General features: G+C 37.5%; 2 protein-coding genes and 1 long non-coding RNA gene across 3 annotated transcripts in view; 2 read left to right on the top strand and 1 right to left on the bottom strand.

The window, feature by feature from the left end:
* Nucleotides 1-15,720, top strand: part of LOC144662763 (uncharacterized) — a 138,125-nt gene extending 122,405 nt beyond the window's left edge. Inside the window, exon 2 of the long non-coding RNA XR_013572524.1 lies at nucleotides 15,157-15,720. This is a non-coding gene — a long non-coding RNA (uncharacterized LOC144662763). The remainder of the gene's footprint in view (nucleotides 1-15,156) is intronic.
* LOC144662740 (cyclic AMP receptor-like protein A) lies at nucleotides 64-15,158 on the top strand. The gene is made up of 14 exons (XM_078523632.1): nucleotides 64-334; nucleotides 416-468; nucleotides 2,124-2,178; nucleotides 6,033-6,089; nucleotides 7,394-7,457; nucleotides 7,815-7,902; nucleotides 8,560-8,649; nucleotides 8,946-8,993; nucleotides 9,688-9,766; nucleotides 10,552-10,599; nucleotides 11,317-11,399; nucleotides 11,774-11,847; nucleotides 12,472-12,542; nucleotides 13,199-15,158. The coding sequence occupies exons 1-14, from the start codon at nucleotides 290-292 to the stop codon at nucleotides 13,376-13,378; spliced, it is 1,035 nt and encodes a 344-aa protein (XP_078379758.1). The 5' UTR covers nucleotides 64-289; the 3' UTR covers nucleotides 13,379-15,158.
* Nucleotides 15,721-16,353: 633 nt separating the features above from the next.
* On the bottom strand, nucleotides 16,354-25,851 carry LOC144662741 (cyclic AMP receptor-like protein A). The gene is made up of 14 exons (XM_078523633.1): nucleotides 25,150-25,851; nucleotides 25,000-25,052; nucleotides 24,189-24,243; nucleotides 23,169-23,225; nucleotides 22,742-22,805; nucleotides 21,705-21,789; nucleotides 21,145-21,234; nucleotides 20,570-20,617; nucleotides 20,194-20,272; nucleotides 19,124-19,183; nucleotides 18,524-18,603; nucleotides 17,939-18,012; nucleotides 17,711-17,781; nucleotides 16,354-17,179 (listed from the first exon to the last, which is right to left on the bottom strand). The coding sequence occupies exons 1-14, from the start codon at nucleotides 25,192-25,194 to the stop codon at nucleotides 17,024-17,026; spliced, it is 1,017 nt and encodes a 338-aa protein (XP_078379759.1). The 5' UTR covers nucleotides 25,195-25,851; the 3' UTR covers nucleotides 16,354-17,023.
* Nucleotides 25,852-26,652: the final 801 nt, after the last annotated feature.

Genomic DNA, 26,652 nt, shown 5'->3' with positions numbered 1-26,652 from the left:
CGAGGACAATTCATTTCCGGATAAATGACGTCAAAACTGCGCTTTGGAAAATAAGAAAGGGAGGTAGGAGTGGGGAAATAACGCTGCGGCACACCAAATTGAAGCCCCGAACATTTAGAATGTTTTTAGTTGAACGTATTTTACCTTTTCCTAAGAAAATAGTCGTAGCTCGTTCTTTTTCTTAAAGAATATTTTTTTTGTATTTTATGAAATGAATTTATAGTAGTTGGAAAAATAACTCCCTCCCCTCCCTTAACAGATATAAATCATTCAGAACGTATTAGGGAAGATGGCGGGTAATTGTACGTTGTTTACTGAAAACCAACACTACTGCGTAAGTATTTGTCTTCCATGTTATACTTGCTGGCATGAACATGACACATAACTAACTGTTATCTTCGTGTTGTTGTTTTAGAAAGTGATATCCAATGTAAAGCTGACTGTGGCTTCGTTTTCCTTGATCGCCAGGTGGGAAACAGGTTCATTCGCACGTCTCTATATAAGCTAATTTTACTTTTTTTTAAAGTAATTTTTTCCGTCTAAACTGCAGAAAATAGGACCAAATATTTTTCATTTGATTTTGCTCTAACCAAATATAAGCTTTGCATCTTTAAACCAAAACATACGTCGCCTTTTCCATCAAACAGGTCGACATCTTGTACGTACAATACTGTAGTTGCTACGTAGTTAAACAAGCCGAATTAAAGACATGTTCGTGCTGCCACACTAGCTATGAATTACCTGTTCTACTCACCCAAAAGTTGACTCACTTTATAATGCTACTTTGTTGGTATTGATATATTATTTATTTTGATATATTATTTAACTTATTGTTTAATATTTTCTTCCGTTTGCTCATGTTCGGTTTCCAAGAAATGAAAATAATATCGTAAATCATAATCACAACAAATTTCTTGAATCTGATTGGTTCTGAGCACGCCCAGCTTATATCACCAAGATTTCTAAAGGCCCGTTTACACAGGCGATTTTTGTTGTGCATCTCAATGCAATTTTTGTCGCGCCGAAGTTGCAGCAAGTCGCCACGATATCGCGGCAACTTCATGCAACTTCGCTGCGATATCGCGGCAATAAAATCGGCATGAAATCGCCACGAGTATGCACGCGTGAAAACTAGTGGTGATAAAATCGCTGTGAGTCTCAGGAGTTTGGAACCTGTTCGAAACTTGATGCAACTTCGGCGCGACAAAAGTTGCATTGAGTTGCGCAACAAAAATCGCCTGTGTAAACGGGCCTTAATGAGGCCTTCAAATCGCATGTACTGAAACCTTAAACAACGAAACAAAACCACCAGAACGAAACAACTGAGACAAAACTGCTAAAACAACTGAAACAGCCAAAATGAGCGAAATGAAAAAAAACTCACCGAAATAAGCAAAACCCATTACAATTATTGAGAGCAAAATCGTAAACAGGCTAACCTGGACATTATTCGGGCTATAACCAGAGTGCTATTAATGCTAACTAGAGTGGGATTTAGGCTAAATGAACACTCCAGTTGGCCTGAATTAAGCACTCTGGTTAGTCTGAAATTATAACACTCAGCTAGGTTAGCCTATGTTAACAATAAATTTATAACAGTCATAATAAATTATTGTAAAGGCACAGGAAGGCAATCTTAACCATTGTTCCATTAATTGAGAGATGTTGAAGCAAACAGGGAAATCTTGAAGCCTTGGCTGCATTTACCGACACTGCAAAAAATGACAGCAACATGCATTTACAGCCATTGGACTGTCAGGTTAGGTGTCATCGGTCCTCAGAAGCATGTGAAATTGCGACATGGCTACCCCCTTTTGGAAGGCCTCTCTAATCTATGAAGGAATTGCAGAGAAACAAAATAAACAAAAATCAATTCTTTGCTGTCTGGTCGTTTTTTGTGACTGCATACTCTTTACTCCTGAAATAGTCCTTTTACATCACTGAATGGCTTTTATCCCAGTGATTTTTTTCACAGAGGTGACAATTCATAACATGTTAACAGGCTTTGCATTGTCTAAATATTTTCCTCAAAATTAATGACCTAATCGATATACAGGATGGTGAAGGTACCAGTTCTGTTGTAATTAATTTGCTTATGATTGACCTTTAAAATTTATTTGCAGCATTTTCATTATATTCGTCATATGGCTCTTCAGGAAGTACAAGTATTTTGTGCAGGTATGGTGCTCTTCATTACTAGGGGGTGTGGAATGGTAAATGCGAGACTGATATCTTTTCTGCAAGCCCAAGACCTTTTTAGCCTTGCAAAAGAAATCAAGACTCCGAGAAGCCATCAAAGGAAAATTTGAGATGACAAGACCCCTGAAATTTGGACTGATTCAAGAGTAGAGGGCATTGGGATCAGTAAGTGTAAATTGCAGTCTAATGGAGTGCAAATTATACTGTTCAGCATTAAATTTTATCTACAGTTTCTTTTGTTTTTTAGTTTTTCCTTTCTTAAAAAATCATCCATTATAAAAGGTCTTGTGCCTCAACCTTAAACTTAAAACTTAAATCTTTGAAAGTTTTCATATCTTTGGAGATCTGTAGACAGTTTTCATGTTCATGATTCTTTGGAAGACCTGAAGTGACCTTTATTATTTGATTTACAATTCGCCTTCAGGCAAGCAGGTGTATTTGCTGTTGTTAATGTTATACTGTACATGTAACTTGACATGAGTTGCCAATTTGAGGGGTGTGTTATGGCTGAGTGTACCTGTTGCAGTATTTATGGTGCACTCCACTATAGTATAAACGTAGTGCCAATTTCAAGTGAACTCAGTGATTAAACATTCCCTGAATAAGTATTTCCATCTAATGTAGCAGGTTTGTTGTTAGTTCATTAATGTTGTGTATTGTGATAAATATAATTTTTCTCAACTGCAAAAGACAGGACAACTTGGATTACCGGTAAAATTAATTAGTGGATTATAATACTGTATTTATTCGATTGGGCGCTTATTAAATTTTTGGACCTTGAGAGTGGGCGCTTATTCGAGGTGGGCGCTTATTCGAGGCTGGGCGCTTATTAAATTTTCGCGATTTTCAGCAAAAAGTAAGTTTATTTTTGTAACAAAACAAAGCAAAATTTTGACTGTTCATTGAAAGTTTCTGAAAAATACTAAGAAAACTCGGTCATGGGGGAAGTCTTCTTAGTAGTACTAAGTCAATTTCAATAATCAATGCTGATCCTATTGTGCACTTCAGTTTTTTGTGGGGTGGGGGTGGGCGCTTATAATTATTCGAGGATGGGCGCGTATTAACTTTTCCTACCTTCAGGGTGGGCGCTTATTCGAGGTTGGGCGCTTAATCGAATAAATACGGTAACTAGAAATAGTTGACACTAGGTTACCCCAGATGTTAATCAGTTTTTCTTTGCTGTTCATCTTTTTCTACATTTGATTGGAAATTAATTTTCTGTTTGGGATGTTTATGAAGAAAACGCTTCCTGTTGGCTTGTGTTTTCTAATGGTTTCTGGACTTTTCTTCATAAAGATGGAAAGAGGACATACGTTTTAGTTAAAGTCAAGTGAATAACAAAACAACACGAAATTAAGCAAAAATTCGGAAAGATTTATGATACGTTAAATTTAATTACAAGAATGCGACAGCAGCATCTTGACATCATTTTGTCATGTTTTGCTGTGGTGAGTGATCACAGCTAGACTCAAGCTAGACTTAAGAAAAATTTCTTCGTCTTTATTAACATGACACAATGGGACGAAGGTCGACCTATCGCGACTTGCGTCGATCGTTTTCGCGACTTCGTCGCTCACTGGGCCGCTTTGCGGGCTCGACCTCGCTTCACTGTGGCAAGTCTAGATCTCAGCGAGGATAAACTTTAGAAACAGCAAAACGTTTTTAAATTACCATTTGAGCCGGCCCAATTGTTTTCTATATATTTGGGCTGAGAGCCCAAGCACGAAGAATGACATGAGAATGAGCAACCTTTAAAAAGAAAAGGATGCCGAAAGAATTTCTCACCTCTGTCAATGCAAACGCCTGCCGCGAGTTTTAAATAATCACAATGCATCTCGAAATCTCTTTTGAATTTCTTTTCTTGATGCCGCATATCATCTTGTAAATCTAGTCTGGGGGTGGACTGATCAAGACTTTTTTGTTCAAGTAGTTTGCGCTTGGTAAGGGGCGGTATTGGACAAAGGCTTTCTTATCGTAAATCGCGGTCAAATTTGTAGATATGTTTGTATGTGTTCCTAGACAAATTTCGTCTTCGTCTTTATGAGAACGATCAACTTTTAAAAAGGAAAGGATACCAAAAGAATTTCTCATCTTCGTCAATGCAAACGCTGGGCTTTCAAGTCGTTCGCTTCTCGTTTCCGGTTTGGCGTGCCGCGAGTCTTAATAATAATAATAATAGTAATAAATTATAATATTTAATATTTATATTGCACATTTTCTATAAAATAATCAAATGCGCATTACAAACATTACAATAGATACAAAAAAGGCTTTAAATAAAGACGAAGACAAAATTTGTCTAGGAACGCATACCAACATATCTACAAATTTGACCGTGATTTAAGATAAAAAAGCCTTTTTTGTATCTATTGTATCTTAAATAATTATCTCGAGATCTCTTTCGAATTTCTTTTCTTGATGCCGCATATCTTCTTGTAAATCTCGTCCGGAGGTAGACTGATCAAGACTTTTCTCCGTTCAAGTAGTTTGCGCTTGGTAAATCGCGGTATTGGACTAAGGCTTGCTTATTGTAAATCGCGGACAAATTTGAAGATACAAATTTCGTCTTCAGGGCTTTGTGAAATGACAGCACCACTCAGAAGTAAAAATGTGGATTTTCTTACTTCTCTGCGAGTGAATTATCGCAAACTCTTTTCAATAATTGCATTGCTTTTGGCTTTTAGACATTGTGAAATAAATAGGCTTTGAATAAAACCTCAAATTATCTTTACCCCAAGCAAGAAATCGTTGTCAAAGCGTTGTTATCGAGTGCGCACGTGTTTTCGCTGATAGGTTGTCATCATCACACAATCACCACGCAGAGATTCGTTCATCTTGCGTCATATTGACCAATCACCTTACAGGCATTTATCACACCTCCCGATACCCACTTGCGGGCTTTTTGTCGGCATTCTGCACAACCCCCGATACTATTTGCGCGCCCATTTTGGTCAAATCGAGATTTTTCCTGTATACACTATATATATATATATACTGTATATACGCGCGGATTACAATGATGCCTCCTCGGGTTTTGGCCTCTGCGCCAAAACCCTACGGGGGCAATAATAGATTATAATAGGGTTATTATAATCCGGTAATAGATTATTATAATCCAGTAATAGATTATTATAATCCAATAATAGATTATTATAATCCAGTAATATATTATTATAATCCAGTAATAGATTAAAGGCAAAAAATTGGAAGGAGGATTGGAAGGATTAATAATATCATCCAGGTTAATATTAATCTCTATCATAATCCAGATAAAATTCCAGTGAATGTTTGGATATAACAGATCTATACGACAGACACACTGCAGACATAACAGGGGACTTACGGGACATAACACTGATCACATCAGTCACATGACAATCACTTGCATATGCTAGAGGTAGATACCACGATGTTGACCTTAGAAGTAAATGAAAAGGAACAAGCGCCTATGCTGTGGGCATGTGCTTTTGCTTTTAGTGATAAGGACGCCTTAGATCGTTAAATAATGTCAAACTACAGAAGCTTTGGACAAAGATTAATCCTATGTAGGAATAACATTAATGCTACATATGATTAATAGGAATCCTATGTAGGATTAATATTCATCAGATTAATATTAATCTTATATAACTAAGATTAATATAAATCCTAATTGATTAAGGCACGTACGGCTCAAACCTCAATAATGGATTATGATAATCTATTATTGGATTATAATGATCTATTACTGGATGATAATAATCCATTACTGGATTATAAGAATCATTAGGATTAAAATTTATTCAATTAATATTAATCTGAGTTGTCCTGTAATGATGGTTTTGTTTTATCAGAGACTTATCTTGGCTCTCAGTGTTGCTGCATTTCTTGACAGTGTTAGCTACTTGCTGGTAAGTCTCATGTCTGAAGCTTAAGGTCAGACAGTCAGACCTATAGACAGACAGGTATATAGACAGTCAGACCGACAGACAGAGAAAGTCAGGTGGACCATGCTAGATCCAATGCCCTAATTGGATCCACTTTTATCTTCAGATCCCTTTCAGGCCAGTAAAATGTGATCCCCTTTTTTGGGTTTTATAAAAAAGTCATGACTGATAAATTTAGTTTTAGGTGGCTCAATATAGTAATCTGCAAGTCACCGCCGTCTGCCGCCAGACTGCTGTGTGGGAGGATGTGGGTTCGAACCCCAGACCGGACCAACACTCAGGGTCTTAAAATAACTGAGGAGAATGTGCTGCCTTTGTAATTACATTTTGCAAATGGTTAGACATTCTAGTCTTCTCAGAAAAGGATGATAAACTGTAGGTCCCGTCTCCAGTATCTTCAGTGTTATAACAGGGGACGTTAAAGAACCCACACACTATTCACAAAGAGTTCGGCACGAAGTTCCCGGTGTTGTGGTCTGGCCTTTGTGTAGTAAATTACAGTATGTGTACAGCGCATTTGAACATATACATATAAAAAATGCACAATATAAATTCATTATCATTATCATTATTACATTTGCATGTGAGCTTACTTCTGTTTTTGCAAATATTTTTCTTATGAATAAATTTTCAAAGAATTACCAACAGCACTTATGTTTTTTTTTTATAAAAATAACATTGTTTGGCAAAATATGTTTAGCCAGAGAACAGTTTTTAAATGCTTCATTTGGGTTTATCCTGGGTACAGCTTCTTCATAGTGGGGGGGGGGGAGGGTGGGTGGTCAAAAAAAAAAAAAAAAAAAAAAAAAAAAAAAAAAAAAGGGAAAAAAAAAAAAAAAAAAAGGGGCGCGCCAAAAAAAAAAAAAATTTTAGGGAGGAAAAAGGGGTTAAAAAGGGGGCCGTAAAAGAGATGTCCGCTTACGAGAGTGTCCGTTAAGAGAGCTTCGACTGTATTTTTAACTTTATTTCTTTTCATTAAGCTTAATATTTCCTTTTGCTAGTTGTGAAAAATAGGACTTTCCTGATGCGTGAAGGTGTTTGTTCACAAGTTGATTTTCCCTGTATGTAGCTGGTAATATTGGACCATATGCAATAGCACCAACCAAAATAACCTAATGGTGGAATTGTCCATACAATGTGCATGTTTTGATTTGATAAGTAAAGTGGAGCTTGGACAGATATGACACTGTCTGTATATTACAGGAAATGTTTTTGTTGCATTTTTCAGTGAATTTATAATCCTGAGTTTTGAACTTTTTTGACTCCAGACAGGTGTTCCACCAGATGACAGCTCTTTATGTGACTTCCAGGCATGGCTTCTCTCCTTTACAGGTATGAACTACGCACCTGCACAGCAAACATAGTTACCATTCAACAATAAATGTTTGTGTGTGTGTCGTAAAACCAAGACCAAAGTAACCACTCTGGCGTTTCACAAAGGACGCACAGACAATCCAGTGAACCAATAAAAACTCAAAGCAAATACATGTAGCTGGCACAAAGTGCAAGAAAATGTACACAAGCCAATCATGATTGGTTTTTGTTTTACTTCTGATTGGCTATGATAGTGGTAGCGTAGTAATGCAAAACAAAAGCAAACAAGAATTACTTTCGACACTCACATGAAAACTGCTTTATACACCATTCATGAGTGTTGAAATTTTATTTAATGTTTTTATTAATTACTAGGGTTTTCAGTCCTCCTGTGGGTTTGCTGCATCACATTCAACTTATACTGGAATGCAATTAAAGGAGTCAAAACAGATAAATTTGAAAAGTTAGTCAGCTTCTGCTTTTTTCCTTTAATTGCTCTTTTTAGTTTGTCTTGTTTTCATTTTATGGTGATAGTACTGTGAGTTATACATGTAAATTTACTTAAAATGTTGATGAAAGAAAACAAGTTAATTGTCTTGCTGTGATTCTGTTGCCACTAAGCTAAGCCGGATGATCAAGTTTGATTTTCTACCATGCCTTTCACTAATTGCTAAAGAATCCCCTTCAAGCAGCTACTCACCATTTTCCCATTTTAGGTAGCTGCTTGATCCTGGTTCATCAGAACTTAACACAAGGTGTGCTACAAACATCACTTTATTGCCAGAAAAACTAAACTGATCATCATGTAAGGGAACCACACCAAGACGATATTAACCACACAAGTGTTTGAATGTTTTTATCAGTTGTCACTTAATTCCTATTTTGAACTCTTATCTGTCATTAGCTTGTTGATAACAAGGCCAAAATTAAGTGACAATTAGGTGAGATTACATCAAAGAAAGTTTTTTTCAAACCACAGCATGGTCATCATTTTAAAATACGGGACTACAGTTTTACGTGTTTTCTGCTCCACACCAGTGCACCACTTGGCTTTCCTGAATGCCTGACCAAAATAACACTGTTTGGTCACCAAACTTTGTCAAACTGATTCTATCTGCAGATATTACCACCTTGTATCATGGGGAGTCCCCTTTTTAGTTGCCTGCTTGCCTCTAATCAATGACCATTATGGACCAGCAGGGGCCTGGTGGTGAGTAGTGGACATACATTTTAACATAATTTGACAACAGAATTGGAATTGGAGTTTTATAAAAATTAAGTTGTATTATCAATAATACTTGCCAAATTATGTACATTTGAATAACACTCAAAAAACTTGTAAATTGCAAGTCATAGGTGTGTGATTTACAACTCTTCTCTTATTTTGCATTTGACATGATTTATCAATTGATTGAACTGATTGCCCATAGAATGTCATCTTACATAGCAAACGTACTTAAGTTTGCCACTGTGTTATTTTAATTATATTAATTTTTTCTTTTTCAGTTGGATATCCATAAATAGCAGTAACAGTGTGGCATGGAGGTTTGCTACGTAAGTAAATTTTATGCATATATTTTTACTTATTGATTTACTGGATGAAGTGCACTTGGTACTGGTACTTTTTCATTTTATCCATTTTTATTACAAGACCTACTACCATACTTTAAGAAATAATCTTGCATATCAATGCACCCTGATCATCTAACTCCTCAACAGAGAAATTCTTTTTACTGCTAATGTGATAGCTTTATGAGAATGGATTCTTTTTGCATGCAGCATTTCAAGTGTACTTCGACTTCATTCATTGGCAGATTCAGAAATCATTGCATATGCTTAATTACTCAACATGAACTTAAGAACCGTTGGCCATAATTTGTTGACAGTCAGTTGGCTTTAAGTTTTGGTTGGCAATAGTCAAGCAAACAAACATTGCTAAGCAAATTGTTTGCAAAGAATGTTTTCAGACAGCTCTGATATTAAGTCAGCAGACCTGCCACATTTGTGGTGATTTTCTGTTAGTCTCTTTCACCTTGGCTTTCACATTCATGTAATTCATTACTTCCTACTCCTAGCACCCCCCCCCCCAATCCCTCAACCCAACAAAGACCCAGGCAAGGTCTTATGAGACTTTTCTTCTTGCCATTGTATTGATTAACATTGACAGCCAATTGTGTCACTTTGATGATTCAAAGATAATCTATAAGCTGAAACTTGTGTTGTATGTGTTGTTTTCCTTTCTCTGCAGGTATTATGTTCCTGTGTATCTCTGCATCATTGGGCTTTTTGTTGTTTATTCTTACATCTTTATAACAATCAGGAGACAGGTCGGTGCATAGCTGCTCATGTAATTATTGCAACTGCAAACATCTTGTTTCCGTAAGCTTTTCTATGTCGTGCAAATATTAATATCTATATCACATTCCATCCTTTTACAGGTATATACATGTAGTTTTAAAAACTAAAGTCAAGATATTAATAACCTAGACGTAGTGTTTGCATAGCAGTTGCACTTTGTGGTGTCTAGTCCCATTGCAGTCTGATTTTTTCAGGTTTTCTTTGCAATAACATGTACATACTTAGATTTGATATGTACTGACATTAATTGATAAGGAAAATGAGGGGGCACCGTCCCTTACTATTACTCGATAATCAAGGCTCAAAAAGTTTATTATGAGTTACTAATTAACAATTATTCCACGAGCGCGAGTTGGATATGAGATGGTAGATAGCCAACGAGGCACATAGCGCCGAGTTGGCTATAATGATCTCGTATCCAACAAGCACAAGTGGAATAATTGTTTTATTAAAAACGCCCAAAGAATTGTAATATTTTAGCTCCCCAGCTAATTTCGTTGATGCATATTGGCTACTATGTTTCTGAGAATGGTATATGAGCTCATATACCATTGCCAGTTTTGCTAGTTAACCAATCAAAACTTAGGAATTGCAATATACCATTGCTAGTTTTTAATAATAGGTGATACATGTATACTCCCAAAATAGCTTGGTTTCAAACAGTACAGGGAGGCTCAGAAAAAGTAGTATTTAAACAAAAAACTAAAAGTTGGCACTTAAGTAAATAAAAGAAAGTTTTGCTTTTATCTTGCAGATAAAACGTTGGGGTGGAACATACAGCGCTGAAGCTGAGCGAAGTAAAGTAAGTCCTTTATAATTCTAAACTTTAAGTGAATTTAGATCATGTAAGATATAAATTATCAGTATTGTGTGTGTGTTTTCCATTCAAAGTCGCGCTGTGCCCATATGGCGTTTGAAACTTGCCTTTGAAAATTGTTTTTTAATAATTTTCCAAAGACATTGCTAGTATTGCTCCTGGTATCAGAGTGATAACAAAGGGTTGAATTGGCAAATCTGATTTGATATCTACTAGCTAAAAATAACAGCAAAACTACATCTTTTTATATGTATTTGATTGACAAGGGCAACACATGGAATTGTGATGTCATATTTGTGCGTTTTGTGCAGTATTTGATAATTTGTAGTGCTACAGTCAAGTTAGACTACGAGTGCATGAGTCTCTGGTTTTTATCAAGGTCAATTCGTAGTGGGCGGGCATGCTTATATACAAGAACACCTGATGCAAAGAGTTTTTCTTGCGTGTGCTAGCCAACTCAATCGACCAGGCTGTAAAACATTTTCCGATCTTTATTCCTTTCTTCACTTTCGCTAAAAAACCATTGAGTTTACTTTAAAACTGAATAAGTTCAATTTAGATGGTACTTTCAAAGTTTGGCTTCTTTGAAGGAGCCATTTTGAAACCTTTCAGGGTTTCTTCATTTGAAAAACAATTCATTAGTGACCATTTGCAGTGAGCGACTTGTGTATCTCAGACTGTGATATCAATGTGTTTTGTTAGGCATTAATGAAGGAAGACATCAAGCCTCTTATGTGGTACCCTGTTGTGTATCTGTTAACAACAATATGTCCTCTTTTACACAGGTTTGTAATAAAACAGTTATTTCACCTGCGCTTGTTGAATATAAGATGATTAGCTTACTTGTTGCTATAATATTGTCCGTCTCCTATCCAACAAGTGTGTGTGGAACTCTAACTGTGGAAATAACTCATTGTAGCAAGTGTAGTATCAATTTAGCATGGTTTATTTTCAGTGGACAGTACAGGGAAAAGTACAGGGAAAATAGTGTGTCTACAGACACACAGATTAAAGGTGGTCAGCCACATGTCCCTCTGCTCAAATCATGACATGTACATCGGCTTGGAACATTAGATATAGAAGTGGCTGGAAGGGTGGGTAGTCGAAACTAATCTCTATTGAGTTTTTTGAAGTGTTTAATGCAATGCCGACTTTCTAGAATTCAAGACGCAGCCAGCCCAAAACCCAACTTTACGCTGCTCTTACTCCAAGTCATGTCCAGTCCCTTAGTTGGTAAGTTTTTAGCATTAAAGCATTGTGTCATAGCTAACGTAAAAAGCTAGCTCCATTGAGCTCATTTCTTTTTATGACCTTTTAAGCGTATCTCAAACCATATATATTAGTAAGTGTAGATAAAAAAGAAAAAAGTGGATGGATAGTATACAAACGCGGTGAATGAAAGAATGGCCTTTTCGTGCACACACACACACCCCTTTATTTTATACACGTTAAGCTTCATTATAACGAACATCCTTTTCACCCCGATGAAGGTGGACAGAGGCCCCCGAACATTAAGTGAATAGTCAGTGTACAGATCGGATGAATTGCAGCATGGTGGACTTTTTAATGTCTGATGTTACTCTGACTTTAGATAGACTACAAGGAATACAGTTGCCGATGTAGTAAAGATTATATTTCAAAATAAAGTAGCAGTGTTGTTGCACTGAGGAGTTCCTCGCGCTTGCAATGTTCATTTACATTTTAACGCTATTTCACAAAACTGCTAATAACAATTACAACAAGTAAAAAAATGTCCGTTTTATAGTTTTGTTTTGCTTAATTTTGTCATATGCGTACCGAATCACCACTCGGTGAGAAATTTCTAACCTGTTTTTCTGTGCTGTTTGTTTTTGCTAGGCGTGCTAAATGCCATTGTGTTTGGCATGGACAAAGAAACACTGAGCAGGCTCAACTGGACTCAAATGAAGGTATGCTCCACTCTTCACCCCCGAGTTATTCTCTTTTGCGCATCTGACGGCTAGAGTACGCAAAATAGTCAGTTCTAATCCGCTGAAATAATGAAAGCACGTCACGAAGCATACAGCTTGTTGTTCACAAGAAACAATTGCCCACACAATAGAGTGCATTTGAGGCTAACACACATTGCTTAGAAAATGTGGGCGAATTTTGAAACGTTTAACTAATTGAACAGGACTTTTAGTCGCAAATGGAATCTTTTTGGGGCGTTGTTTTCTTTGAACAAGGAAATGAAAGTAAGCATAAGGGTCATACGGTAATTTTTCATTTTAGCATTTTATACGACGCTTTTCTAGCACCACTGCTGGATGTGGAGCATGTACTGTAATACCAACATAGTCAATTTCTGGTCATTTAATTATTGATTTAAGCGAAGTTTTTCAAAGTCTTTGATCTTGGGCAGACCTCAGCTCTAATGTAGACTGTTTACCCGGGTGAACCTTTGAAATTTTACTTTGTTTTGGAGCTATTGTTTTCCTGCACTTGTTGTCTTGGTCGTTCTTTGTTTTACGTTACTGGTGAGATTCACGGGTTCTAAGACCGAGAATGAGCCGTTTCAGTAGAAAGATAGCATATATCCATAACGAACTCTTATTGATTATTTCAGGTTGCCTTCATGCAGCACTCAGGAGCTAAGAAGCCTCTTGTTCGAGAGTATCCAGTGGGAGATACAACAGAAGTCCGACCTAATGATGATTCATCTTGGTCCTCGGCCACATCTGATGAATCACCACGTCCCCCCTCCCCAACACCAGTTTCCGCTCCACCTCCCCCCTTGGGTCAATAGATAAAACGTGCTTTGAAGGTAGATTAGATTTGAACCGCATTGTTGTAAGTTATCTTTAGCAGTCAGAGAAATAAGTAATATTTTCAAAACTATTCGTTTAAAACGAAATGCTTCCAATTGAAATATTGTCCAATCACGTAAGAACTACAAAAATCACTTGTTACGGATATGTCAGTGTCACATTCCAGCGGCCAATGAACTATAACAGCGGAGCTACTGTATTGGTTTGTGACGTCACTGAGCTGTCATGTCAATAATGTAAGGTATTGTTTTCTTGTGCCATTGGCATTAGTACGTCACGTGACGTACCTATTGGGGAATATCCAGTGATACCCCAAGCCATATCCCCCAGTTTTTAAAATTTGCGTTTTTCTGTTCTCACCAAACAAACTGGTAAATGGACTGAACTTTGCTTTGAACGCCGACAGAATTATTTTGATGTATGACAATTTCTAAGATGTAATATAAATTATTTGAAAATACTAAACACAGAAGCCTACATTTGGCCACGATAGTATGCACGGGCATTTTTCCTTGGACATTCTATCTGATCATTCTTGAAGGTGAGTTTATGTCCGCGAACAGATATCCGTGCATATTTTCGCGCCAAATAGAGGTTATTGTTTATTTAAATGTAAAATGTAATACCGAATGTAATATTTAAATGCATGCTTTATCTTTTGAATCGCGATATAGTTTGTCCACATTGTAAATATCCCTGCACGCATTTAGTGACATATTAAAGACAGTGGAATTGAATAATGATAACCAAAGAAAATACATCCCGGGAAAAAACTTGTATATTTTACCGCGGTCATGTACTTGCAGTATAATGTCATAATTTGAGACGGTGGAAAAACACTCAAACGAAAATTAATAAAATCAAATAACTAAAAATCTCGATGATTTGGTAAGTGCAGAATGCAATATGGAACAATTGAATGTATGATGTTTTATATATGTTCGCGTTTATTTGCTTTATTTTACTTTCGGAAAAAACTGTTCACAGGCTACTTTCCCAGGTGTTCCTTACGCTAATCTTTGCAACCGTAACACGACACTTTTGTTCGTTTGTAACAAAATACTTTTGTCTTCCTTGAAAATGCGATAACATGAAACTTTTGTTTTTTGTTTGTTTTATGGCGGCATCGATGACATTTGTTTAATTTAATTAAGTTACGGTTTAGACTGCACGAAAGACGATTCTCAAAAACTAAAGAAACAAATCTAATCAAAAAACATATTTTTCGACAGGTTTTTTAAAACGCAGTACAGCTAGGATATTTGTTTCCTGGTTGTCAGGTGTTCACGCCGAAAATCCCGGTGCAAGTTTTTGCATACCTAATTACGAAAGCGCTGTGTAAGTCTCAAAATCTAATTTAATTAATTTGCGGTTTTTACTTGGCGCCAAGAAGTCTGCAGCCTACCGCAAACACGCAGTACAAGCGATGTTCATGATAGTTCCAGAAAAGAACGTAGACTAATCTGCGCATGCGTTTGGTGTAAATTACGTTGAGTAGTACCACAAGGAGAGCAAAGGTTTTACTGAAACAAATATATACCTTGGAGATCCTCATATAAAAGTAACGTAGATGTGCTTCACGTTTTACTTAGGGGGTATGGTCAGGTGCTCCCACCCCAACCCCCTCCACAGGAATAATTAATTAATTGATATTAATTAATTAATTGACTATTAAAGTTTACACGTTAGCGCACTAGCGGGTTAGCGGACGACAGCCCCAACAAACCATCACAATAGTGCATTCTGCACTAAAAAGTATTAAATAGATTTAGCCAAGCCTAAAAGCGGAGCTCCCCGGTAATTTACTTTGCCCTTTATTAAAATATCTGAATTCACTGACCGTAGGCATAAAAAATAGTTAATGAGCCCGCAATCCAATAGAAAAACCATTTTTCGGTCAGCGGTCAACTTTATAAAAACGCGTTACCTCGATGAGTTATACACCTGAGCCCGCGATATGATCACGTGATACTGGTCAGCGGATACCTTGTATTGACAGCTGTCAATTGACCATAACTTGGATGCCCAGTAACAAATAGATGAGTGTTTATCTATTTCTGAAGTGCGCAACACCGTACGTACGACGCCGTACGCGCCCGCGAGCCATGCCGCTAGCCATGATGACCATGAAAACTCAAGTTCATGGTTTTCCTATTTCTGTGAATTTTCTATGGGTATGGGGCTCCGCTCTGCGGCCCTGCGGGCCGCTGTGGAGCTCCGCTATAATTATACTATAATTTCTCATGTTTAGACTGTAGTTGTAATACATAATTTCCTTAGTTAGTATGTCAGAAATAAAAGCTTTTGCTTGTGCCCTGTTCGTGTGTGGTCTGTTTTTCAGTAAACGCACGTTTCTATATACAGCTATTTCAATAAACGTTGTCGGTCAAAGCTAAAAGCTAAAAGGCAAGACCGTATGGCGTTCTGGGTATTCACTACAAATTTGCATATAAGCTTCATTAAGCATCATCGCACGTGGAGAATGCACCAGTTTGTTTTTCCTCTCAGGAGGCCTTTCTGTAGCTTTACTTTCACTGTCGCTTGGTTCTGAGTTTTGAAAATTCTCCTTAGATTCAGTGTGGCTAAAACCACCTTGTTTCACATGTCTGAAGAAATAGAAAACGTGCAAATTCGCGTTTGTTATGTCATTATATATTTTAGTATTCAGCACGTGCAGTTGCCCTCTTCTTCTACCCATACTGCCTTTCACTCTTGTCTTTAAGCTTTGATCCCGACAACGTTAATTGAAATAGCTGTATATGATATAGAAGATATATGTTTGGATGAAAAGTCGCCAGATTATACATCAAATGAAGGGCAGCACTGGCCATGAAATCTCGAGTTTGTGTGGAAGTGTAGATTAGTGTGACAAACAAGGGATTATAACGTCCATTTACTAAGCCGTATCTTCCAGCATTAAGGTATCTGCACATTTCAAATCAAACACCTCAAGTGGTATAAAAACTTTAACCTTTATTAACAATTGAACCACTGCATGTATTTACAACAAAAGTTTAAACGCCGAGAAACTCTACGACGTTTAGCAAACTGAAAATAAATTTCTTTTACAAGCGACAAAATATTTGAGCTTGGCTTGGTGGCATCAAACTGCATAAAACCTGACAAGTTCCCGCTTCAATATAGCAATATAGCTACAGGTACTAACGGGGAAGACGGCTCGTCTCACCCGGCGGCATACTTAGCCTTCTTGTTTCATTATGTTTTCTTATTACACTTTTGTTGTGCAACTATATTTGGCGGTTTCCTTACTTGTAAGACAAACGAAGGCCTCTTTTTAAGCTAAAATACCTAAAATCCTAAATCATGCGTAATTTGGCTCGATTCGGGTTGCTTTTGCTCCATAAATTGCAATTGCATGAAAAAAGCGCATTAAGAAGAAATTTGACCTGTTCTCTTAAATATTGACAAGCAACCTTACTACGCCTTACTTTATAAATTGAGAAGTAAGCAAGATCTACGGTGGCCATGAATCTGCGCTAAATTTAATTACGGCTCGTTTAACTCGCATCACTAGCGGACTACAGTTGTCATTATGGGGGCCTCAACCCTATATCCCCATTTACACGTGCAGGGAATACGATTTTGAATCTCCCTTGCTTTGTTCAAACGGGATTGTTCTCCATCCCGTGGTTATTGTATCTCGTAGTTTGAAGCACGGCAACATTGCGTGTAAATTCTGTGGGCTCGCCAAGCTTATGCTCCCCCATGGACGAGTCCATTCTGGGGTTCCCGCGAGGAAAATGCTGTTGGAATGCCACCTACACATAAAAGATCGAGATCAACAACAATTTAAAGCGGTATAATATGACGAATTATAAGGATAAAGTTTACAACAAGTACATTTTAAACTTACGTAGTAAGTCAGCAAGGAGGAGCTATGGACCGAAGAAAGCACAGTTGCGCCATTTTTAAAACGATTTGCTTTTAATGATGCTTTTTTAACACAAATTTTACTGAACCAACAACTCCGGTTTCGGTATCTAATGTTAAACCAAACGATACTCATACGAACAAAAAACGCCTGCAGTTTGCTACAAAAAGAATGCCAAATCCTTATTAAAACAAACAAGCAAACGTTTCGGGCTTGGCCCTAGATAAATGTCCGTTTGTAATAAACGAACATTTCTTCACTAATGAAGGAGATGAAAGGTCCAGCCCGAAACTTTTATTTTTTTTTAAGGATTTTGGAACTTATATTCCACACTTTTTATAATTAGTTTTATCGTACATACTTTATTTGTTGTTTTCCATGCTAACGTCTATATTGAATTTTGCTGACTGTTTCGTACCTTCATATCACCCCAGTTTAATCTGCTGAGAGTTTCCTTGTTAACTCCAAAGGCAATGGCATTAACCAATCCTAAATAAGAAATGCTTGAGAACATGAAAATCTAGCTTATAATCAGCATATGATTTAGAGATGAATTTGTTTTCAATTTGTTATCTTATCATGGACCAACAGTTGTACATGGACGTGTAAGCACACGAAAATTACTCAGAACTGAGTGTTAACTTACCTGTTAAAGGAATTGAAATCACATGCAGGAGAATGAGAACAAAGCTTGGTTCTGGAGAAATGGCGTTGTAAACTCTGCAACCAAACGTAACTGACTTACATTTTGGAACTCAAGTAAAGTTGAAGGTTTCTACAACTCAAGGAGGACGAGGGAGCTTAGTGACCTGTGCTAAGCCAATCAAACCAACAACAGACCAAGTAGGTTTATGCGCGCTATCCTGTGAAACGTCTGCACGCGGACTGCGAACCAGTCAATTACTTCCGGAATCTTCGATATTCAATGAAATTAGCAGCATGAGCTCTTGTTCTTGAGAAAGCTGACATGATAACGTTGGGGCTTCGAGATAGATAAATGTATAAATCGTTTATTAAAAATCACAACTTGAAGCTATAAGCTGAAATGCAGCTTCTCTATCATTGATAGCACAATCATGACTTTTTGCGTGATTTAACAATTGTTTTTCAGAAGTTGTCACGCCTATTGCTGGCCGTTTCCTGGGGTACGTAGGTTGAATGTTATCCATGCACAAATATATAATGCACATGCACACATAAAAATATATCTGTTACTTAGATTAACAGTTACCTGTGGATAAAGGGAGCCATTGACAGGACAAGATAGATGAATGGGTACGCCATCAGAGAATTAACGTGATTCATCCATAACTGAAACAGTGAAGTCATTAACGATTTTTATCGAGTTAGTTCTCGACTGGCAAATTACTCAGTTAGTTAGAGTTCCCGCTCTAAAAACAAGAGAGCTGTTTAAAATATTTGATTTACACGAGGTTGCAAAGCTCGCAACTAGTAATAAATGAATAAATGGAGACACAAAGTTTAAATTATCGGCTTAGCAAATTCGTTATGGAAGTAGTCTACGTTTAGTCAAAGCACAGAGAGAGAGATATCGACTAAATGTGGCATCTGACGCTATCTGTATTTAGAGTGCATTATTTCCACGAGTTTTGTCATTGCAAAATCCAATTTTAAAAAATGCAAGTGCAAGTATTTGATCTCAGATCAAGTAGGGTCCTTATGATTTTGATGTGGCCTTTATTGTGTCGAGAAGAACAGTCTAACAATTTGGTGGTAGATCAAGCCAATCCAAACAAGATAGCATTGAAGGGACCACTGATGTTATTAGATGCTGCTAACTGCTGGGAACTGAAAGAATTTACCAACTAACCTTTCTCTGCTCATGTTCTGCTGCATTATTTCTGCTGTGAATTCCTTCCCAGCGCCTGGCCTGAAAAAAGGCATCCAAACTTCAGTTATTTCAAATAAAATCAGTTTTACTAAAACCTTTCTATGAGGGCACTTTGTTCATAAATTATTTTTTTAGTGATGACTAAATGATCAACGTATAACAACCTCCTGCTAAGCAACTCAGTCATGTCCCCCCAGAGAATATTTAAATTTTCATAGCAGGGTGTCCCGTCTGGAGGATTAGACCCTCAACGTACCTTTCACACACCAAGTTTTACCAAAACATAAAACACTTTTAAAACACTTTTTACTTTCACATAAAACAAAAAATTGTTTCTCTTTGTTATCCCTGAAAGATATGCTTTAGACAGCACGATATTAGTACAATTAGTTATTATGACAATTCACAAACAATCTTTGCGTGGTAATTTCTGCTCCTGCGGTTTTTCTACCCTTTCTTACACTTGGATTTAGCTGCTATCCTTTAGCTTCAAAGAATATGTTCTGCGATTCTTTAAATATTAACACTTTTAAAGTCTCTACCTTTTACATCTACAAAGATGAAAAAGGCACCGCTTTCGGGCCGAACCTCCTTGTTTATTCTACAAAATGGAGAGTCTTGACGAATTTTAGCCAAATTTCAGGTCGTCGTCTCGAATTTTTCTTTGATGTCTTTTTGGAGTCTGGATTTCTTTTGGAAGGCTAAAAAGGTCTCAGCTGTTTTTTCTTGCATCCGTTTCCTTGCTGCTCAATGTACTTACGTCACATTACATTGTCTACAAATTTACATGCATGGAATCTGTGGTGGACCTCCTTGGCGTGAAGCGCGTACCCTTCTAATTCGTGAACAAGAGTTGCAGTCAAAAAACGATCCGTCAGTATTTTACAACGAACAGGGAGTATTTTTCCAGGTCTGAATGATGTAGCGCGCCCCCGTAGCGCGTGTGAAGCGCATCGCAGAATTAGCTACGAGAAGTGTTCTAAACTCCGCGAATTTCACTTACATAACACTTTACGGTCTAATAATATTTAAAAAGATTCAATACTCACCTGTCGTCGGTGAGTGACAAAGATGTAAGTGTAGGCAACGAAAAGTCCAATGATGCAGATAAACAGAGGAATGTAGTAACTTTGATAAAAACAATAATATAAAATTAAACACAAGAACCATCCAGAAAACGAAACTGGCGTTTGGAGATCTCAGAAATCATGTACAATCTTAAATTCATAATATCATGATATTCTTCTGTCAAATTATTTAACTTAAACAGACAGATGACAGTTTGTTGTGGACCCTTATACAAAGGAACTCATCTCTTTTTCTTAATCCTAGTTTACCCTACGCAGACATTCGTTTGGCTCGTCACACACTACAGGAGTGCGTAACTATAAAATAAAATATTTTTTTGTGATATCACAAACTTACGTTGCAAATCTCCATGTATTACTGTGTTTAACATCGCCTGCAACCCAGCTGCAATAAACAGCAGACACAACAAGTTAAAAATCATGCACACTCACAACACGTCACATAACGGTTACGTTTTGTGTATGATGATGTTCAACGGCTCCTTTCCGTAGTAAAAGAAACTTGTTTGTTTTTGCATATCACGTGAACGATCAAGATTCACTAACTCCGGTAAACGATTAAATTATCTCTAATAAGAGATTGACTTCTAGTTTAAAAACGTGACTTTTCTTGCTATAGTAATTATGTAACATGCGTTCTCGCCGTAATCACTGTCCAGGAAGTATCGCCAATGCCCTGGGTCTGGAGTCGAACGCGCTAACCACAAGGTCACCGTGTCTCTCACAGAGAGCACTGTCTTGACGCCCTGGTATAAGTACTCTGCATCTCTCCTCACAATGAGAAATTTATAGCCAAGGAAAAAAAACTTCAAATTACACACGTAAGTTAAGGAAACAGACTAAGTATCTCAGCTTAATTTATAAAATAGCTTGATCTTGCATTCTTATAACTAAAAGCTTGTCCAAACTCACCACCAGGGCCCTGCGGGTCCGTAAACGTCTTCACTGAACGGGAGACTGGCAACAATCAGTGGTATTCCCCATGAAATTAAGTGATAGTACCTATTTAAAACACACAGAAACAAAAACCAAACGTGAAAACTCCATTTATAGAGCGTTTTCACCTGACGTCACGACGGCCATATTAGTGTTCTAAAGCAATGTCTTTTCTTATGTAAACGGTTCCTTTTGTTCCAATAAATTTGTATCGATACTGGCCATGCCGATTCATGTGGGTGAAAGTGCTCTATAGAGCTTTTCGAGAAATGGTCATCGACCGGTCATCCGACAACGACGACAACCTAAAAAACTAGTTCTTTCTTTTTTTTAATTTTTTTTTTCTAGGTCCTAAAATTTATTTTTTTTACTCCAATTCATCTAACAATCTGTAACCAGTGACGGAATATTTCCATTATTTGCGAATAAAATGCAAAAATCGTGTGCAAAAGTAAGCCCAAATTTCATTAATTTGTTTTATTCCAAGCTGGAGTAGGACAGTTAACTATTTTCAGAATAGGAATCGTATCACATACCTCTCTAACCGTTTTGCTCTGTCGCCCCTTAAAGCTCTCCAAATATTAAACGTGATGCAGCAAACCCAAAACAGAATTGCAAGCACTGAAAAAAAAATCCTGGTTTACCTTATTCCACGAAATTTTCACGACACATATATCACACATGCAAAAATGTCGCGATTTTACCTGATTATTTTTTTAACAATGTGAGATTAGTCGCTTTACAAGACCCCTTACAAAAGACGCACATTTCCGCCGGTCACTACTTATACTAGAAGGGTTAGAGAAACCAGTAGAGACAACGGCGAGAGTGGATACATACACAAAGAAAACTAGTGAGATGGCTTGTCGAACAGCATTCGGCAAGGATAAAAGTGTTGTTTGGACATAAAAAACAGCAGTGATTATATGAGGACCAAGGAACTAGTTTTCGCGTCGTCATATATCTGCGACATATATTTTTTGCGACGCTTAAAGTTCGCAAAATCACACAATTAATGTGTCTGGAAAATTTCATGTAGTTGGTAGAATAACGTATTCACCTAATCTAAGCTGAAAACTTTCTAACTACTGGGTTTATCTCGCCGATTCTACTGGGTTTTTTGGCAATTACGTATATGAATATGTTATTATAAAGCGTAACCTTTTCCATGACAAACTAAAGCAATCATTAGAATATGTAACGTTTGTTGCTAATAACGTAGAATTCCGGTTATAAGCCCTGGGCTTATACAACTTCGTAAGGGGTTTTGGGTGGGCTTATAAGCGGAGGGGCTTATATCCGGGAGGGCTTATAAGCGGAATGAAAAAAACCTTTCGAAACGAGCTACGGGAGTGTTGATGGAAATACGTTTTTAAGTTAAAAACGCATAATAAAGCAACACTTAGCCCTATTCAGTACTGTCATCTGGTAGAGGGGGGCTTATATCCGGGGGGGCTTATAATCGGATGTTTTTTGTTTTGTTTCCAGGATGATGGGCCTATAAGTGGGGGGGCTTATAAGCGGGGGGGCTTATAACCGGAATTTTACGGTATACGAATTATCCATGAGTTACCAAAATAAGTAAGAAGCCATGCTTGGAATTCACACAGGGTACCTCTCTCTTGCGGGACACCAGTCTGATAATCAATCAAATTACCATAAGAAACATTTATTTCAACAGATACAAGTAATATTTTCTGTGCTATATATTCTACTGTTTTTACTTGTCTGTAGTTTAATTTAGGGCGCTTACTACAAAAAATGTTTTCGTTCTTAGATAAGCTTTGGCTAAGAAAAATGTTTTACTTTTCGTCATAACGTTTAAGGTATCGCCCTGTGATAAGATAATAAAAAAAATTGAATTAGATAATTCATGTGTAGATTTCGGATTTGTATTTTGACCGCACGGACTCTGAACACTTTCAGTTAACTTTGGAGTTCCAAACCCCCTAAAATCACATCAAGTATTCCTATAAGGTTAAAGGCAGTTAATGGCTTACCAACATAAAGGAAATACTTCCACAGAGAGCAGCAACACTAAGTGCCAAAATCAATCGCTGAAATACAGAACAAAACACATCGTCAGCATCATCATCAACATCATCATCATCAGCAGCAGCAACAGCAGCACTGCTGCTGTTATACGAGTAACGTAAAGTACTCTGGGTAGTCTAGAGCGCAAGACATTCATTGGTGAATAACAGACCAGGGCCCGGTTGTTCAAAGCACGATTAAGCTAATCCAGGATTAGCGTGAAATTTGATTTCAATTTTATAACATTTCGTTGACGTTTTCTGTTAATATTTTATGTCCCTCAGTTTTAAACGTGGACCAATCTTAAACTTCACAAAACATTAGCTATGGAAAACCCTTTAAAACAAGAGAAATTAAAACCTCGATCATCTTTTAATCCTGGGTTAGCGTTAATCGCCTTTCGAACAACCCGGCCCAGGATTTCTCTTTAAATGATACCTTTCAATCCTTAGGGTGCGGGTTTGGTAAATAAAAATTCGGTCGAAAGCCACTCTTCTACATCATAAGAACACTACATATTCGTATCATTTCGACCAACGTTATTCTCGTAAGAGACCAACTACACTTACGAACACTTTTCACTTTTTCGTGTAATCATTGTTACTGCCAGGTGTTTTAGAGAAAAGGTTCGATCGTGTTTCAACCATTGAAGGACAGAAGAAACAATGAAAAACCCGGACGCGACGGAGGTAACAGAAACCATAAGTTGAGTGTTCTGATAGAGGACGACTTTCTAGCCCGCCAGTGGAAGCGTAGATTCTGGGAACAGATCTGGCCACGGGGCCTGGAGCCAGCGATCTTGGAGCAGTCGTGTTAAAGGGAAAGACATTGAACTTCTGTATGTCGTTCTTGTTTTGGGGGGATATTAACGTTCCCTAATGCCAGGGTTTGTCTTCAGTTTAACGAGCTAGACCACACTAATTTTGTCTATTCTGTCGCATATAATAACCACTTTCAGATATCACGGAAAATAGCTCTAACAGTACCTGGTGGAAAAATTTGTAGGTTTTAAACAACCAGATGATGAAAATAATGAACAAGCTGCAAAAATAAACATAAAAAATAAGCAATTAAATAAGTAATAGCTGTAAAAAGGCTCAATAAAGGTGTGTTGTTGTTGTTGCAAGCAAAATGCAAGCAAGCTAGTAAAAGTGAGCTGGCAGGCAGGCAGGCAGGTAGGTGGGTGGGTGGGTAGGTAGGTAGGTAGGTAGGTAGGTAGGTAGGTGGGTAGGTAGGTAGGTAGGTAGAAAGGTAGTAGGTTACAGTATTTAGCCGGTCTGTGATTGAGTGCAAATCAATTTTGAACAACCCAACTATTCTGCGCATGAATCAGACGAGATTCGTACAGAATATACGAATTGGCTAACGCACACTTTTCTACACGATCCCACAAGCATTATATAGCTTAAAAAGTGTTTATAAATAAAGGTTATTTATTTGGCGACTTGTTGCATGGTCTACTGCTTGTCGTGACGTTGTGGCACCACGTATCCCGGCCACGTATTTATAAACGTATAGTGGATCGTAAAACGTTGCCTGGCTAAGAGAAATCTCGATTTTAAGAGGGGTAATGTTATTTAAAATACCGCATGATGATGAGTGTATGGCAAGTGGGATCCTATCGTTCCTGGCCGCTTTGCCGCCTCGTGATCGAGAACTCTATCGCGATCGGCAAAGATCTGAAAGATCTTATATGTTGGCGTGACAACTCAAAACTGCATTATTAATTATTCACGATCCTACAAAATGTATACCAACTAAAGCCTAGTTCAACGGCCCAAAAAGAAAATTAATTACCTTCCAACCAGTTCCAATGAAGACACCGTTTGTTTAACGGCATAAATCACCGTCTGAAATGTATCATTTGGATCAAGATAACATTACCGGAAGCAGTTTAACATGACGATTCAGTACTTGCAGCAAATAACATTTCTTGAGGAAACTTACACAATAGTGTTGTTTGTCCAGAAATAATGTGCAGTTGTCCACCATGATGTTCGTTTGTAGTAAACGTTGACTACTTTGACACGGCTTTAAAGTAACAGCTTCAGCTCAACTGATTATGCTCAATGATCGACTATGTGTTGGTCTTGAGTGTTGGTCACGCCACGAAAATAGTTTGGCTCGTCCCCAGGACCTCAACTACTTGCGGATGCACACGGATTGTCCCGTTTCATATTTGTTGTCAGTTAATACATGCACTTAGATCTTTAATACAATGTCACAGCAGATACCGTATTGTGTGATGCTTTGTTTTAGCCGTTGTACTAATGGCCAAAACGAATTATTTTCGAGTCGCCCATTGACACCAAAGCTGCATGTTCAGTAAACCGGGTTTGGAATTTTTCTTCAAAGAAGTTGCTAACTGGGTTTGTGGACTTAAAATTTAGCACAATGAATGCACCAATTAGGGCTTACTAGAAAAATTGCTGTTGTTGATTTTCATTTTGTTAAACCTTATTTAACTGATATAATATAAAACATGTTTTATTTGGGGAATGCAGCCTCCCACGCAGATGTTTTTAGGGCCGATCATGTTTCACTCGCCCCTAAAAACAACTGCGGGAGGATAGTGCGTATGCGGTACTAGTTCCTCTTTTGCTAGAGGCTTGTACGCTTTCCCTGCTTTCAGTATATATTTTGTTTCGCTCGAGAGGCAATAACCGACCCCCCCCCCCCCCCATAGCGATTCGTTAATGGCTTATGGCCATGCTGGTTTTGAAAACAAAATTAACATTTTCAACCCGGAAGAAACTAAGCTTTCTACATGAAGAAGATTGCTTCGATATTTTATAATACTTTTGTAAAGGTAAAACAGAGCAGTACTTTTAAGATTAATTATCCTGAACAAGTACAAGAAAACAACTTATGAACTATCACATATTTTTCTATAGTAAGCTGTTTCATAACCTCTTAGTGCGTTGATTGCTCGAGACTGATTTCGCCTTCAGGAAAGCCGAACGTTCTGTTTCAATATTGCTCTACTTACACTCGATAGCAATTACTTGATGATACTCATGACATAATTATCAAAGTCAGATGTTTTGTCGAATGGCTTGTTGGTTCAGCTACGTCCACTTTGAATTGAACAGGATCGCGTGTAAATATGCGGATTGGATTGAAAAACATATAAATATAAATTCAATAAATTCACAAGAGTTCAGGCTTCAAGAGTATACATCGTTTTAGCTCGAAAGTTCTGTTTCATATGGACCGAAAGTATAAGGACCACACTCATCAGGCAACTTCAATGACTGGCTGTTAAATTGAAAAGCTGGCAGTTAAATGCGAAAATTTAAATGGTTGCTATAGCAGATGTGTTACATGGTTATTTGAAAGTAATCAAATAGTTGCCAGTTAAAAAAGAAACGAGAAACTAGTGAAGTTATTGTTGATGCTTCTCATTAAAATGAGTTAATTAAGCGCTCTACGAAATACATTCTACTTAAG

Source organism: Oculina patagonica, chromosome 8, assembly GCF_052425735.1.
Source record: "Oculina patagonica isolate OP01 chromosome 8, crgOcupat, whole genome shotgun sequence".
In the NCBI taxonomy this organism is placed as follows: domain Eukaryota; kingdom Metazoa; phylum Cnidaria; class Anthozoa; order Scleractinia; family Oculinidae; genus Oculina; species Oculina patagonica.
The sequence above is the reverse complement of the archived record's forward strand: the minus strand, read 5'-3'. Positions and strand labels throughout refer to the sequence as shown.